The 17,661-nt window shown below is 35.9% G+C and overlaps 1 protein-coding gene across 4 annotated transcripts; it reads right to left on the reverse strand.

The window, feature by feature from the left end:
- Window positions 1-262: 262 nt before the first annotated feature.
- LOC18598606 (protein kinase family protein / protein phosphatase 2C (PP2C) family protein) lies at window positions 263-15,583 on the reverse strand. Of its 4 annotated transcripts, none has more exons than XM_007028192.3 (11): window positions 15,192-15,583; window positions 14,825-15,109; window positions 12,798-12,865; window positions 12,434-12,657; window positions 10,429-10,480; window positions 8,264-8,813; window positions 7,539-7,608; window positions 7,234-7,453; window positions 7,039-7,143; window positions 1,369-1,464; window positions 263-686 (listed from the first exon to the last, which is right to left on the reverse strand). In XM_007028192.3, exons 1-11 carry the CDS (start codon window positions 15,304-15,306, stop codon window positions 492-494), a joined length of 1,980 nt encoding a protein of 659 aa, XP_007028254.3. In that variant the 5' UTR covers window positions 15,307-15,583; the 3' UTR covers window positions 263-491. The 4 variants fall into 4 exon arrangements, 3 of the variants coding, with proteins under 3 accessions (XP_007028254.3, XP_017977154.2, XP_088662516.1); XM_018121665.2 differs by having other exon boundaries at window positions 558-699; XM_088806390.1 differs by lacking the exon at window positions 263-686 and adding an exon at window positions 1,060-1,279.
- Between the last annotated feature and the right edge of the window lie 2,078 nt (window positions 15,584-17,661).

A 17,661-nucleotide genomic window follows, 5' to 3' on the forward strand; every position in this document is an offset into this window, starting at 1 on the left:
CACATTCTTTGTACAGACAGAATGACCAAAAATGAGCAGAAAGAAAATGTGGCAAAAAATTGTTGCACTGATTTTTCTCTCTCAAATTACAATTATTGAGAAAAAAGAGATAGGAAGAGAGAGAGAGCTGAAGAAATCAAGCGGCTGAATTGAATGCTGACATGGTTTCAAAAACATTTAGAAAAAGTTGAATTTTGATTATTTTGTGTGTGATTTGATCATTAATTTGTTGCTGGAGAAAAAAAGAGGGTGTTCCCGAAAGAAAAGAGAAAGAGAAAACATTACTTACCTTAAAAATTGACGTAGCAGAAAAACTTGATCCAAGAATAAAAAAATTTATTATGTGAATTGTGAAGGCAGATTTTTAGCTCTAACAAACATAGCATTCCTTCCTTTGAATACAGACCTCTTTATGAATAATCCTAATCCTGGAGAGACAAATATCAATCTAAGAAGAATTGATTGTATAAATCTATTCAGAGGTAGAAACACTAGTAAACTCTCTCTGCTGTCGATACTGGACGAAGGAAGACAACAATGACTGTGATGTTATCTTTACTGCCACGTTCTGCAGCTTCCGTTGCCAATCTTTTGGAGCACATTGCCGGCTCTTTCACTGTATCCCTGATAATGCTTATGACCTCCATGTTGCTCACAACATCCCAGAGTCCATCACTAGCCATTACCTGACAATCAACCCTATTTTAAGTTTACTTTTCAAGTCCACGAACCACAGGGATTTTGACAGCCATCTTATTTTACAGCTGAATTCATAACTAATCACTAGGCACAGGGTACAGAAAGTAAAACCAAGTACAGTCAAATAACTTCTGAAAAGTAAAACCGAGTTTAGAGAGGCATGCATATATGCGCGTGCACACACATACACAAATATATGGGCAGCAATTCCTAATTGTGTTAGCGATATCTCAAAAAGAGTAACACATAATCTATAGACATGTAAGAAACCTTTCAACAAAATGATTTGATATCTTGTGGAAAACACTACATTCATTTATTTAGTGACTAGAGATGTAAACCTACCAAAAGAGTTCTAATGACACCAAAGAAAAAAAAAGATTTACAAATGTGTTTTACATTTAGCATTATGGATCACAAAAATACTGAATGCCCTAAAGAATCAGATGCAAGTTTCAATCATACATCTTTAAAAACTTTCTCTTTCGCAAACTGTACAATGAAGATCGTTTTAATATGGCTTTCCCCTAGTGTTCTTCTTTTCTGTTACCGTCATATGTTTTGTATTACATTTATAAAGCTGTCCAAAACATAATGCTATAGATTAGAACTCCAATTATGATCAACCATCAATGATATACAACTATTCACCAAGACAGTGGCTCTTACCAGGAACTCATCCTCCAATAAGAGTACAGTTTCAGTTATCTCAGGCTCTGCAGTTACAGCAGGCTTCAGATCATCATCACCAATGGAGCGAGTTACCTATAAAAAGACATATCAACAGAGGAAATATGGAAAGAAAAATCATAAATTCATTTATGTTTCATTGCCTGTGCATTATCAAAGAGCTTGAAAATTTGATTAGAAAAGAAAATAACTTATATGAGTTCTCTAAAAAGTTCTAAGTTTTCTTTCCTTTTGTTTTTTTCCCCTCATTTAATCAATATTTTATCTCTCCTAATGTCCGGGCACCCATCTCTTAAAAAACCTGTACCAATGACATGGCTAGAAAATACCAACATAAAATTTTTGAGATATATGAAGCAGTTTTTTAAAATCCATACAGAGAGTCAAGGCATTTATGTAAAGACAGGTGGGGTCGACGCCGGAAACATCGACGCCAGAAACTAGATAAACTGTAGCATCATAGTTCGTAGCACTAGGTGCAGTAGTCTGGGGACCTATATCAAAAGCACTATGTTAGCGCACCAAATAATCCCTTAGATTACAAGCGATTCACACATGGGAAGTATAGAGTAAGTCAACGTATCTGATTGATTGCTGGCAGTTTATTGTTGACCGTTTCATTGTTGTTCCTATTTTATTGTTAGTGGTAGTTTTCCATTTCAAGTTGTTGGAGGTTGTATTTCCACCTTTCCACTTTATTTCCTTGCTTTAAGGGTTGTTATTCCACCAAGCTGTATTTAAAAGACAGTGAAGTTAATAAAAAGGGTTGCTCAGAATCTATTCAAGTTTTGAGTACTTAAAACTCCAGAGATCTGTAGATTCTCTCTAAAAAGCCAGCATTACAAACATAGGTCGAAAAAAGAAACCTTCCACCAAAATACCCAGCTTACCTCAAACTAAACCCAACTGTTCCACACACCGATCCATAACTCGATCCATTTCAAGGGACTAAACAATTTGGTATTAAAGCCTAATGTTATGGGGGACTCTATTCAGCAACAACTAGAGCAACTTTTACAACTGTTCCAAGATGAACATGCAGCCAATTCAGCCCAACAAGAAGCAATAAATGCTCAACTGGATGAACTTACTAGGGATTTAGCGGCTTCCAAAGCTGATATCGTATCTATAGAGGAGGCCAGTAACAACCGAAACCGTAAGGGCAAAGGTGTAGCAAGAGAGGGATAGGATCAGAAACCATAGGAGGACGCTCCATCATTGGCCAAGAAGATCCTTTAGGGTGGTTGAGTAGGTGCAAGCACTTCTTTTGCCACCAACAAACACCTAAAGAAGAAAAGGTCGATCTTGCTTCTTTCCACGGCATATTCATAAATAAACATCACTATACATGCGTAGATTTAATATCTTAACAGAGTTCTAGAATGCCATATATCAGCTACAATCATGGGCCTCAACTCTACACAACCAGCTTGAGCAATTACATACTCAAACCAAACCGTGACCAGTAGAGTTGAATTGGAAAAATGGAAGGTTAAGAGATGACCTATAAAATAAGCTGGAGTGAATCACCAAGGAAGGTTCCCCAATATGCTTACTTATCCGCCATGCATTTGCAAATCGGATTTGCCTTATTAATAAGTGGGATGAAAAGAGGAAACAAGCAATATGGGAGGATTCATTTGCAAATCAGATTTAAAATATACATATAAACCCTAACCATATGCAACATGGTAGATAAGTAAACATATTGGACAGCTTTCTTTGGTGATTCACTTCAACTTATTTTATAGGTAATGGCATCTCCTAGCCTTCCCTTTTTTTGAGTTAACTCTGCTGGTCAGGGTTTGGTATGAGTATGTAGCTGCTCAACCCAATAATGTAAGGTCGAGGCCCACGATTATAACCAATATATGGCATTCTAGAACTCTATGATGTAAACACTATTGAGGTATTAAATCTACGCATGTATAGTGATGTTTATTTGTGAATATGCTGTGGCAAGGCTACATTTAAATTTATCATGGTTGTAAACTTGTCTATGTGACTATTCGTGATGTTGTTGAAGATCTAAGTGTATTCGTGCATTATGGATGTTGTCTTTAAGGCTTGCTAAGTCTTGTGAGCTTGCCTAAAGGGCCACTGTGCCGGTAATAGCCTTAGGGTTCAAGTCATTACAAAACAAACTGGTCACTATTAAAGATAGTGGCGTAACCTACACACCTTTTTATAAAGATTGCATAATTGACACACCTTTTGATAAAGGTGATTCTAAAGGAACAAAGACAAATACTACAAGACAAATGAGCATTAGATTCTTTAGGTACTTCTTTTGAGAGGCACACCTTTTGATATTGGCAGAGCTCTTTTGTCGAAGATGACTTGACAACATACTGGATGATGTGACAATCACTAGAGGATGATATTAACACACTTATCATCTTTAAACATACTTAATTAAACATAATTTTAATTTGGATTTTATGAGCTGTTTTCTATGAAATTGGATCTTTCTTGGTCTAGAGGGTTGGATCACTCTTGATATGTTATGGCAAGAGTTTCTTGGACATTTTGACTGTAGCCTTAGCTGTGTAATGATCAATCTTCAGCTTAGGTCAGAATGTTGGTCTGATTTGCTCTAGCCAAAAGGTATCCTTCGATTAAAATGACAAATGTCCATCTTGAAGAACTTACTTAGGTTATATCCACAATCTTGAATTTTTTTTTTAACAATCCTAATTATTTGCCCAATAAAAATTGTAGGGGAAGTGTCTTGCCTTTGAGAGGAGCATGAGAGGGACGTTGACATGCCGAAGGTGAAAAGGCTCATATCCCCAATCATCTGAATTCCACCATTAAGCGTAGCTGTTGGTATAAATCGTTTGTTGTAGTTTTAGCCTTTAAGCATGAGAGGTAGGTTGACACCTTCCTCCAAGAGAACCTATGGAAATTCTATCCACCAGAATATGAGCCTTTACACCTTTGGCATGTTAACCTTCTTTTTATGCTCCCCTCAAAGGCAACACACTTCCCTTACAACCCCATTGGACAAATAATCAAGACTATAGATTTGACCCAAGTAAACTTTTCAAAATGGACATCTGTCATTTTGATCGAAGGAAATACCTTTTAGTTAGAGCAAATCGGACCAACATTTTGATCCAAGATGAAGATGGATCATTACACAACCAAGACTATCGTCATAATGTCCAAAAGGCCATTGCCATAACAAATCAAGAGTGGCCCAATTCCACCAAAAACAGCCCATAAAATCCAAATTAAAATTACGTTGAATTAAGTATGCTTAAAGATGATAAGTGTGCTAGTATCATCTTCTAGTGTGTTGTCACATCATCCAATGTGTTGTCAAGTCATCCTCGACAAAAGAGCTCCAACTTCAAAAGGCGTGCCACCTCAAAAGCACTCGAGGAATCTAATGCTCATTTGTCCTGTAGTATTTGTCTTTTACTATTTATTTTTGTTCGTTTAGAATCACCTCTATCAAAATGTGTCAATTATTTAACCTTTATAAAAAGGTGTGTAGGTCACGTCACAATCTTCAATAGTGACTAGTTTGTTCGTTATGATCTTGTAAGCCTATAAATGGCAACTCCTCCATGAAGGAGACATGGTTTCAAGTTTGAGATTACAAACTTGAACTTTGTAAAAAACTAATGTGAAATACCAAGTATGAGTTTCTAAAGTTTCTCTCTTTGGCTACTCTCTCCTCTCAGTTAGTAACTAAGTATGGATCCACTGCTCACACCTAATAAGCAATGACATGAGTCATATGTTCTGCAGTTGCCACTCCGATGGATCCTTTGCATTAGAAAACTCATGGAGTTGATTATCGACCATCGTATAACACTGCAGCAAATTAACACTGAAGCCGATACTCCGTGACCCCATTACTATAGCACGCATATTTTGTGGCCTTGTTACCTTAAGCACATGGTAGAGCCATAAAAGTTAAGCCTTTACTGAGATTGTGTTGCAAAGAAGGTGTTTGAAGGTCTATTGTTGGCTAAAATATTTTGGCCTACGCTTAGTGCTTTTGATATACTGCTTAGTGCTGCAGACTATAGTTCTACAATTTATTTGGTTTGAACACCCATCTTAAATGGTACATTAATTGTTATGAAGGTTAATATAGTCAGTTGCATGTCTATCTCTAAAAATAGTGTATAAATACAAGATATAGTACCACAATAGCAGGTTGTTCTCTAGTTCTTCCCAGCTCTCTCTCCTCGCTTATAGCACCTGTATTAGTGTTTGATTTGCTTACTAAGCACTTGATTGCTGCAATTAGCCTCAATGTTGAAACAATTTTGACTCAATTTGATGGTGTTTTGAGCTAATTGTTTCAATATATGCATGGATTTCATTCCAAGTCTTGTTGTTTAAGTTGTTTGATTGAAAGCTTTGGTAATCCATCTTTAGCTAAAGTTCTTAAGGCACTGGAGTTGTGGCATGCTGCTGTTAGTCAGCAGTGGTTTGTTGTACATGTACTCAGTGTAGTAGTGTTTTGGCTAAAAATCCTAAAGCGTCAGTAGGTCCAAAATAGTATGTAGAACCTAAACACCATGTGGTGTCTCCACCTCAAGTTACCACACGTACACTTAATAATGGTAGCAATTATCTGCAATCGTCAATATAAATAGAAGCATCATATAAAGGGTGCTCCTAAGGATAGCCAAAAAAGGTGGCTGATTGGTGCAAGAAGATGCTTAAATTTTGAGTGTGCTATCTAATGCAAGCAGAGATTGCACACAGCATGAAGTTTGGCGTATGATTTTTCCAATTGTTAATATGCTGTCTGTGTAGTAATCTGACTCATGTAATTTATCTTCCAGTTCTCTGCAACTCGAACTCTCCTTACAAGAGTCCAGATATGCATAATAATTATTTAATTTATCAAAAACAAGATCCATAACTTGCTAATGAATTTATGAAATATTAAACAATAATATGAAACCTCAATATTGAGTACATGGTACTATAAAAATAGGTTGGACAAGCCTATCTGTTAATCACTCAATCACACAAGTCTGAAGTGTTTTCTTTGAAAACTGCCATAATGGACTAAACGGTTGAGCAATCTTGATTTTTAACCACCCATTTTGGCTTTAAGGATTGATGGCAGCATTTGAATGTTCCAAAAAAATACCAATTGTAGTGTGTTTTTATAAAAAAGAATTTAAAAACCAAAATGTAATATGCTATTAAGTTGCAAAACAAGCAATTAAAAAGTTCACAAGCTGATAACTATGAGTGAAGATATATATTGATGTTGGAATAGATTGCAGGCCATTGGCCTCTGTCCAACACACTTTTAGCCAAAAAGGAGCCTCCTCCCAGGAAAGTATGTTAAAGAGTGAGGTTAGTAATTCAATTCTGATAGGAAACAAGAATTTATAACCCAAGCATAAACAGATTAAGAGAAGGATACCAAAGCTTTAGGTGGAATGAAATATCATGAAAAGAAAACATCCAAAAAGCAAGTCTAACTACAAGGTTTGATTTTTCTTTGAAGAACCAGCTTTCCAATACTAAGTTAAAAGACTTTTTGGGTCTTTTCTTCTATCAAGCAAATGTTTAACAATTAAACTGCTGAATGCTGATAGAGTATTTCCTTCAACGAGAAACATCTACTATCAAAGTCAAAATTGGAAAGAGTTAAAGCAGACAAACCTGAAGTGCAGCAGGACCAACCCTCCAAGTATCAACTTCCCATTTTACTTTCCCCCCTGCACTAACAACACGATCTCTCTCCTCAAGACAGCTTGCGACATGATCCTAATATGTCAAAGTCAACTAATTTCAAAATATAACACAACATAATGCCACAAGAACCAATAGAATTAGAATGAAACAGTCCAAGCTCACCCTACTCAGAGCTAAGGGGCACCCAGCCCGACATAAAATTGTCCTGCAATCACCTGCATTAGCGACAAAAAGCTTGTTTCTAACTATTAGGGCAGCAGCTGCAGTGCAACCAGGATGCCAATCTTTCTGAGTCACCCTCTTGGAATTACGATGAGAATCAAGTTCATTTCTAAAAGCAACATCTGTCCTAACAAATGCTTCCAACAGCGCATCAGCAGGACTGCATTCATATATACACTTGTTTAATCTAAGAAAGTGGATAATAGTTAGACAAAGGCAGGCATAACAACCAGAGCAAAACAAACCTGCATGTAGATCCTAAGATTTTCAGAAATTCCGGCAATGCTTGAGCTGAAAACTCAGCTGCTGCTGCACCTACAGATGTTCCAGAATCCAGAGAGTTTATATGAACAAGAAAATCACACTTAACCATACTAAGAAACAGACAATTTTGAATAATAATTCTATCCCAATGGTTTCTTTGAGATTTAAAGAGGAGCTTGTCTCCTCTAGAATTTGAAGATATCTCCAGGTAAGATTCGAAGACAGTTTACTTTAAGAGATGCAGAAACATGAACAATTTTGTTTTCAAAGTATCTGACTCCATAACAATTCTATTGTTTCTCACTTGAAGCTAAGTGGTTCTTGAATTATTAATTGCTAATAATAAGGTAAACTCATGTAACTGAATTAGAATAAATTCAGGATAGCCAAAAAACAGGTTAAGACATTCCAATTATATATACACACAAATTTAGTAACTTGAAAGTAGAGACAGCTTCTACTTTATAAGTTATTCCAAAATCAGGAAGAAAAAAAGGAGGGTGAGAAGTATTTGAATTAATCACTTAGATAAGATTACCTTCTGAAACGATTTTAATTTAAATTACCCAGAATTTAATTTGGCCTCCTAACTCTTTTTCTTCAGATGTTTTTATTTAAACAAGTTTCCAGTGGCCATTAGGAGCACTTTATCCTCATATCTGATCCCTACTGGATCTTCAGTATCATGTGTCACAGTTTTGCATACCTCTATGACCATCAAAGATACCAAAAACATGAACATCTTTCTCGTTGCATAAGTAAGGCATAAGAAAGTGTGTGTCCTCCATACTCTCCCTTCTCCCACATGTAGCAAAGGATCCCCAAGAAAGTACTGGATGGTATGTCAAAGATTCATCAGAAGAATCAAGCCATTTTCCGAAACCAGAATGTACTTCAGCAGATGCTCTTTTGGATAAACATTGTCCCTGAGTAGACCAGTTAATATTTTCCTGATAGGTATGAAGGTTGTTAATGCTTTCCATGACTTGATGACCATGGGAAATAGAAGATTTTTGAAGTGATAGATCTTCTTTCTCCATTCTCTTTCTCTGTTCCAAAATACCATCTAGTTCTAAAACTATATCGTTAAATGAAGGCCTATTTTGAGGATTTGCATCCCAACACTTTTGAATTAGTGACAGCATACTTGCTGGCACTCCAGACACAATACCAGGAAGAACTGGTCGCAGTCCACCAGAGACCACAGCGGCAGTAAGTTGCTGCTCAGTATAGTTCATCTCCAGAACAGTGTGGGCCTGCCAGTAGCAAATAAATTACAAACAACAAATATGAGTAGTCAACACCCACCCATGGTTTGCAATATTAAAGAGACGTGAAGCTTTGCTTGATCATAGTCCAATGCTGACTATACTCAAAGTTCAAACATTCTACCAGAAAACATAAATCTAAAGTGTGCAGATTTGCAGTTTGTTTATCTCTTCAATTCTAGGCATGAAATGACCGGCATGAATGCAAAGCAAGCTCTGATTTGATGTTAAAATCATTCACTAGAAAAGAACTTATGGCTGGAGGAAAAATTAGATAGCAATAATGGTTGGATACATTTATCCAATAACCGATCATTCATCCCAAATTAATTCAGATGCAAAAATCATCAAAAATAAGTTGGCTTGTAATAATATGGCAGGAAGGTAGATCAGAGATATAATTCAACTTCTATTTAATTAATACTAACATGACTTGTTTAAAGTTCCTCAAGACCATCTTTCAGCTTATTCTCCCCTACATTTTTAATTTAGACTGTAACTTGTAGCGGGTAGTTCTGGGTTGGCAGAACCTTCTTTGGTAGAAAAAAGGCACAAGATCCTTCTTACACTAATCTTTTGAATAATAGTAGAAAAGAAGAAGCAAAAGAGGCTTATATTTGTTTTGCAGCCTGTCATTGTGTAAGCATAGTAGGAAGAAAAAAAGGAAGTAATTTGTCCTTGGAAACCGCCGCAAAATAACCCTAAAACAAAGAGAACTAGATTTATTGAATGAACCAACCAGAATATTTCTTCTACCATCAGAAACTTCAAACACAATAGAACAAGTTTGGTTTGCCATTTCCCCAATAACCTCCAAGTAAACAGAATGCAGGAATAAAAATATATAGTGTTAAAATGATCTCCTTAAGCACTATTTAAAAATTCATTGTAAAAGCTAATGCCCAATTTCCAGTAACAGCAAACATGAGCAGCATGATCCATACGAACAATGTTCCTTATTACTTGGATCACAGATCATTCTAGCAGGGGGTTGGCTCATAGAGTAAACTAATTCTGGGTCCAGCAGTTGGACTGTGTAAAAAGTTAAACATCTAATTAAGATATTCATATGTAACTTAATCTGAAATTTTTCTGTATAATACTAAAAATTAGCAAGCTGGGTGGTTGAGAGCCTGATTAAACCTCAGCTTTCTAGTTAATATGTTAGATATGAGAGAGATTAATAAAATTTGATTTGGGCAGATTAGGTTCAACAAAATCCAGCTAGTTTAGTGTGTTTGACCAGATTTGACAAAGTTAATCATAAGTCAGGGTAGTTCTGAACCCTTCCAAATCAAAGAAACACTGATAATTCACCAGTCAAACTGGTCAGATACAATAATTTAAGTTGCCCTTTCAAGGTCGAAAAGGCATGCATATATGCAGAAATTATATCCAAACATGAGTTTTTCCAATTCTTTTAAGTACCAACATCAATAGTTGCCAAGCATCAAACAATCCAATAAAATTTGTCTTGAAGTGGAAGTCCTACCAATGAGAGTGATAGCTCAAATTTTCTTAATAAGCATATGCATAACCATAATAATATCACTAATCAGAAATCAGATACATAATAAGTAAATGCAATCAAGAAAAGACCAACCTGAGCTTCAGCACGAATATCAGTGTATGGGATAACGCCAGTTAGCAGTTCACTGCAATTAAATGGAAATCAAGTTCTGTATTTGTAGCCTTACAGAGCAGCAAATATAGAAGCAACTACTAAACTGAAATGATAAACTGGGAAATATAACCACCATAACGCATAGGTCACAATTAGATTAACCATGCTAGAGCATATAAATCTAGCTCAAGATGATATCTCTTAGCTCTTACCATAAGAGCCAATGATAGCACCATGAAGAAACCTGATCCATTGATTCACTTCATAGCTTAACATGTGCTATTGCTGTAGGGCTCTGGGAAGCATGGACATCTCTACCAATTAGTTTTTCTGTGTCCAGTGGATATTGGAGGCAATGACAGAGAAAACAGGACAAATACACACCTAATCACCAATAGACATATTGCGTACCATAAAACAGAGAAGAGGAAAGAAAAATCCTAAAAAAAAAGGACAAGAATTGGACATATCAGAGGTGCATCCTTGGATATGTTTCCAACATCGATTTCATGAGATTCAAACTTCCACATAACAAAAAGCCAACAGCAACCAAAATGATTTTGCATTTAAATAAAATGTAAATGAGTTTTCAATAACACATACCCCCTAGGTTCATGGTTAAATGGAATTTGTTGTTATTATTTCAGGCCTAAATTTCTTTTTATTATCATTTCAACAGTGTTTCAATTACGCAAAGCTGTTAAATACTTTCCAAAGTCCCAACAGAAGCCTAATGTAGAGATTCCAAGCCCAGACAAGCCAGAGAAGCATAAACTGTTTCATGGTTCACTGAAGCATCTAAATGCTTTGAACACTGCTTGTCATCCCATTCAGTAAGGAGGAATGGCATCGCATTGCTTTATTCTTTTCTCTTAATAAAGCCCACAAGCTTCTTTTAAGGCCAAGGACCATGTAAAAACATTAAAACTAAACAAAAAAAAAAAAGTTGCAGCAAATGACAAATCATCTAAAACCAACAATTGATATCAAATTACATGATGAGAGATGAAATAACTGGAGACTCAGGCTGACCATACAAAGGATCCTTCTCCAGTTGATTTGTCACAAAATTTTGGATGGTAACATCATAAATACATAAATAAGCATATTCTTCTGGATTAGCTTATGGGTGCTTGGACGTTTCATTACTATGAAAAGATGCCAACTTCTTTATGTAGCTATCCACACATAAATTGGTAAGAATTTCTCAAGAGTAGGGGTTGCAATATTGGACATTACATGCAAAGATGATTTGACCTTTAGTGGGTTCATGCCAAAATTCATGTTAACATGATTATGACACAAATTAATCATGTTGTATGGCAGTTGACTTGCAAGCTCGAAAATAAAAAAATAAACAAGAGGATAAGAAAGTCTTCTTGAGTTGATCAGTTCAGTAATCAACTAAGCTATGACATGTTCAACCCACTCATTTAGATGTAATTTTATGTTTAATTCAAAATTAGTTCAGATATCAAGTTATCAATACAAGATATATTAAGACAATTTAGTAAATTTCAACAGGTTAAAGCACAGTTGGCCCTAATTTTTTTAAAAAAAAATTAATTGGTCTTTAACCTCTCAATATAGAAATAAACGGAAGTGTTACAATGTCAAAAAGATTGTTGGCCACATATGGGTTGTCCATTTTTTTACATAATTGTCTGACGGAAGCATTAAATCTTAAAAATTGAAAGGTTAGAAACATCAATAGAACAATTAAGAAGTTAGGGACCAAATTGAACTTTTTAAAAGGCTAAAGACCAAAATGCTTTTAACTCAATTTGAAATATTTCTAAAATCTTCCATTGCAATCTATAAATAAATAATCTCAGTATTTTAGATTAACAGTTGATAATAACTAGCAATCTAAGAGAAGGAGATGAAATTAGGTATGCACATCCTTTATTATCCCAAAATAATAAAAGCATTATAGGTTAGTATAGCAAGAATCCTAATTTATAAATCTATCTTGCATTCTTACTTGATGGATACTCCAAAGCTGTAGACATCTGATTTTTCAGTATGTATCTCCTTCCTCAATATCTCAGGTGCCATATAAATAAGAGTGCCAACCATATTCTTTTTATGAAAACCACCTGTTGGCTTGCCAGATGATCTCCAATTCTCAGTAGAAACTCCTCTAAGATCTTTCTTATATTCTGCCAAACCAAAGTCAGCTAGGTGTGCAGAAGAGTTTTGGTCAAGCTGCATCATATGTTATTGGTGTACTTATATAACTTTGAGGCACGGAATTCACTCAATTAAAATCATTTGCTGAGAGTATCTAACACCAACCAGAAGATCTAGATAAATTAAAGAGATAAAAGGTTATATAAGAAAATTACAAGAACATTTGCTGGTTTCACATCCCTATGTATGATTCCTTGATTGTGCAGGTATTGCAAAGCCTTTGCTGGAGGAAAAAAAAACAGCAGAAAAGGTGCATCATGCAACATCATTGACAAGAAAATTTTTGTAAATTCTGGTAAACAGAAACGGAAGCAAAAAACAAGATGGGAAAAAAATAATATGCAATAGAAAACTTTTAGTATAAGCTAGTCAACAGAGTATTGTGATTAAAGATAAATATTTCCATGTAAACATGAGGATAATACAAAGCGGGTAAGTGCATTAAAAAGCTTGTCAGATCCTTTATTATTAACTAGTTCCTTACATAAATAAACAAAGTTCCAGCAAGCAGTTATCATGCTGCATATTCATCACTCAATGGTAATGGCTTTTCTGGCTATCAGGATATCTAGGTTTTCCCTTTTTTTAATTTATTTAGTTTTCTTTTGTGAGTACATTGTTTCTAACACCAATCTGAAACCATAGAAGGTAAATAAAAAAACAAATTAATAACAAAGATATTTTAGAAATTAAAAAAAAGAAGGAAAATTAACAAAGCCTTGAGATTGCAGTTCAAAAAGATTTAGTTAAAACCAATATGACAGAAGTAATACAGTGTCTGCATTACTGTGAAACAAACATAAAATTTCAGCAAAGTTCAGTCTATATATCAATTATTATCCATATATACCTTTGTGAGTTGTACTAGGATACAGGTCACATTCTGCTTATAATTGAGAGGTTTCCTATGACGCATTAACAGCACTATGACCAGAACATAGCATTTTATCAACAGAAGGTACATATTCATCAACATATTCAGTTTGCGTGATAATCAGAATTTCATGTGTTTTCTGTTTGTCCTATTACCAAATGCATTGTGAATGCAATGAATCCCAAACTTGTGTGTACCAACATGGTGAAGCAAGCAAAATATCCAAGACAAGGTTGCCTTGGTTAGTTTCCTTAAATATTGCTTTAAATATTCCATATCTTATTCAAAACAGTTAGCCTTAGTCAAGCAATTTAAGGACACAAATCCCCAAAATTCTTCGTTCAGCGGCTCTACGATGAGAAATGCATTCACAATGAGAAATAAGCAACCAGGATTCTTGAGCCCAGAATTGCTGGCTAGGAGTAAGCAATCAGGATTCTTGAGCCCACACATATACCAAAGAGCTTTCTATCGAAAATACCAACTAGCTCCCTATTAAGGCCATCAGCCCTTAATGCAGATTATACATTTAACCAAGCATAGCAGGGCTTAGGAGGTGGCTAGCCAAAAAACTAGCATAGTGAAGCACCTTGGCTTGCATAAACTTGCATAGTGAAGCACCTTGGATATGACAGGACTTAGGTTTGCATGTTTCTGGTTGGTACAAGCTCTAATAAAGTATGCCACAATATAGGTCCATGAAGGCTAGAGCACAGATACATACCAGAGTCTCTTCTATATAAGATTGGACTGTGACAACAAGTTTAGTAAAAGTTTTTCAACCGTTAATTTGTCTTTTGGGATTGTTTGAAGAAATCGCAACCACCTAAAAAATTTAATTTCTGTTTTCTTAAACCAAGTATCTAAATTTCTAGCATTATTATAGACAAAAAGCCAACCTCGCTTTTGTCCCCGTAAAACGTTGGAAAAGACTTTTCACAGACCCCCGAACAAACTAACCAACCATCAAACTTAAAATCTAAGATGCCACTAGAAGGAAGGGTGCAACTACATAAACTCTCATTCATCCTGTTTTAATCCTATATTGTAACACAACATAAACCCTGATTACTTTCATAAACGTGATAGCACCTAAACTATTCTCTGTTTGCCAAGCTATATCAATATACTCTCCAAGTCTCCTAGCATATGATTAGGGCTTAGTTGAAGTAAATAGGAAAATAGATAAATCAGAAAGAAACAGAGAAACCAATCCATAATTTAATGTCATAAAACAGAAAACAGAAATGGATACCAAATAGCAGGAAAGCAAAAAGGAAATTCTGGAGAATGCAGATATAAGTGTACCTAACTGGAGCGTAATTGTAAGCGCGTGATCAATATCGGGAGTCCACTCTTGGACGTGTAATTTATGAGCCAGATTTCGTTCTTCATAGAATTGAAAGAAGAACATGTAATTGGGAGGCCTGGCATGCGCGGCGACAAGGGTTGCTATTCCAGGATGATGCAGCTTGCATAGGAGCTGCAACTCCTTGTGAAATTTGTCCAACTCGTCCGAGGTAGACAAGATTGGCTTCTTCACTGCAACCCTCTTTCCATCCAGAATTGCTTCGTAAACAACGCTTTCCGCCCCTTGATCGAAGCCAACAAAACCATGAGAAATGTGGTGGAAGGAATAGCAGAAGGAAAGGGAGCAAAAGAGTGTCACACTTACCCCTGGCAATTGGGGAAAGAAGAATGTAGGAGGAAGGAGGAAGGTGAAGAGGGATGGAGTCGCTGGAGCAGCAACCTCTTACGCAAGTGTTTGGCTGCACTATGTCTAACCCCATTTTTTCTTTTTTCCAATGTCTGTCTTGATTCTTGAGTAATTCTCCAATGGCGTCCGCAGCGCAATCAGCAATGATAATACTGCTACTACTACATACCAAGTTCTCGTACGAGTTCCAGAAGAGCAGTGCCCGCACGGATAGTGGAAGCTGTTGCGAAATTTCCCATTAACACCTCTTTTGGATTCCCTTGGAAATGGATTTTCCCAGTTGTTGTGGGAACAAGCAATAGCCACACCTACTATACTAACAAGACATGCAATTGTAGCAATATGTTAGCACGAGGAGATTACCAAGAACTGTAATAGATATATATAAATGGAGAAATTTTTTTTTTAACCCTTTGTGTTTTAAAAAATGTCTCTAAATAATTTTAACTATTTTTAGTTACGAAAATAGATTTTAGGACAAAAATACTCTTAATGAGATACCTTCGTTGACGCGCACTCTCAAACAAGTAAAAAAATAAAAAAATAAAAATGTAAAAAATTTACAAACATCTAATTTTGTACAAAACATCCATTTTTTTTTGTGAAACTTGTGCAAAACAAAATAATGTTACATGAGATAGTTTTTCATATATTTCAAACATGGCATTCAGATAATAGAAGAAAAGTAATATTAAACCGAACAAGGAATCGGTCGTAATGAATCGAAAGCTTGGAGAATGATGTGAAACTAGAAATCCCTGATACAGTGGTGAATCGAAAGGAGAAAGATGTGAATCTAAGGCACGAAAAGGTCGTGCTGCAGCAAGCCATATGTGACACGGTTGTGGCAGGGTAAGGTTTAGAGTTTGTGAAATGGCATGTTGGGAATGTGTGACACGGCATGATGGGAATGTGTGACACGACTATGACACGACAATGTTTAGAGTTTGTGACACACCATAAAAGGAATCTGTGACACGGTAGGGTTCAGAGTTTGTGACATGCTATGGAGGGAATCTGTGACACAACAGGGTTTAGAGTTTGTGACACGTTATGGAGGGAATCTGTGTTTCGACAGCGTTCAAAGTTTGTTACACGCCATGGAGGGAATCTATGACACGGCAACATTCAGAGTTTGTGACATTCCATGAAGGGAATTTGTGACACAGCAGGGTCCAAAGTTTGTGACACGCCATGGAGGGAATATGTGACATGGTAGCGTTCAGAGTTTGTGACACGCCATGGAGGGAATCTATGACACGGTAGGGTTCAGAGTTTGTGATACGCCATGGAAGGAATCTGTGACACGACATGGAGGGAATCTATGACATGGTAGTGTTCAAAGTTTGTCAAACTCCATGAAGAAAATCTATGACACAGTAGGGTTTAGAGTGTGTGACACGGCATGACTTGAACATGTGACACTACACGGTTTGAAAAAGGAAAAAAAAAGCAAGCAAATAATGAGGAAACCAATTGGACTTCCACTGAATGAATTCAATGAATAAATGAATATTTATAGAGGAAATTGTGAGGCCATTTCATTTTAATTAAATATTTTTCAGAAATCACAAACGTTTGTGTGAAGGAACTCAAAGAATTTGATTTGATTCATTCCTCATTCCCAAAGGTACCAGAGTGTTCGACTTTGTTCTTTGCAAGCTTGACTACACCTCAGCAACAATGTCAGTTATCAGTGAAGAGGTCAGCTAGTCTGAAAATAAAACTTTCTTCTGTTCGTTAATTTTTTGTTGGGTTTGTGTGATATGTTCTTGTTTTTTCAATCTTTTTCAATTGTTATGTTTAAACTGTTTTCTTCCTGATTTTATGGTCGTACCAAAGTTTTAAACTACAACAGATATGGCGTGTAATGAGTTAATTACTTTTTGAGGTTTTTAGAGTGTCACAACATTAGTTATTTTAGGGTAGTTCGTGTAATGAGTCATTAATTACATTGATTGGAGTGTCACTCGCCATGGGTATTTTAGGCTAGTTCGTGTAAGAAGACAGTAATTATAGTGATTGGTGTGTCAGCGTTAACGTGTAACAACATTTGACTTGATATGCATGGCGTGTAACAACATTTAACAACATTTGACTTGATATGCATGGCGTGTAACAACATTTGACTTGATACGCATTGCGTGTTACAACATTTTACGTTATATGCATGGCGTGTAACAACATTTTACATTATATGCATTGCGTGTAACAACATTTTACTTGATACGCATGGCGTGTAACAACATTTTACGTTATATGCATGGCATGTAACAACATTGTACATTGTATGCATGGCCTGTAACAACATTTTACTCGATATGCATGGCGTGTAACAACATTTATTTCTTTCTTCAGTATACCTTGTTGCACATTATGGGTTAACTCACTCGTGTATGTGTGCCATGTTTTACAAATGCAGTCCAGA

The sequence above is a fragment of the Theobroma cacao genome, chromosome 5 (genome assembly GCF_053813885.1).
Source record: "Theobroma cacao isolate CCN51 chromosome 5, ASM5381388v1, whole genome shotgun sequence".
Taxonomy (NCBI): domain Eukaryota; kingdom Viridiplantae; phylum Streptophyta; class Magnoliopsida; order Malvales; family Malvaceae; genus Theobroma; species Theobroma cacao.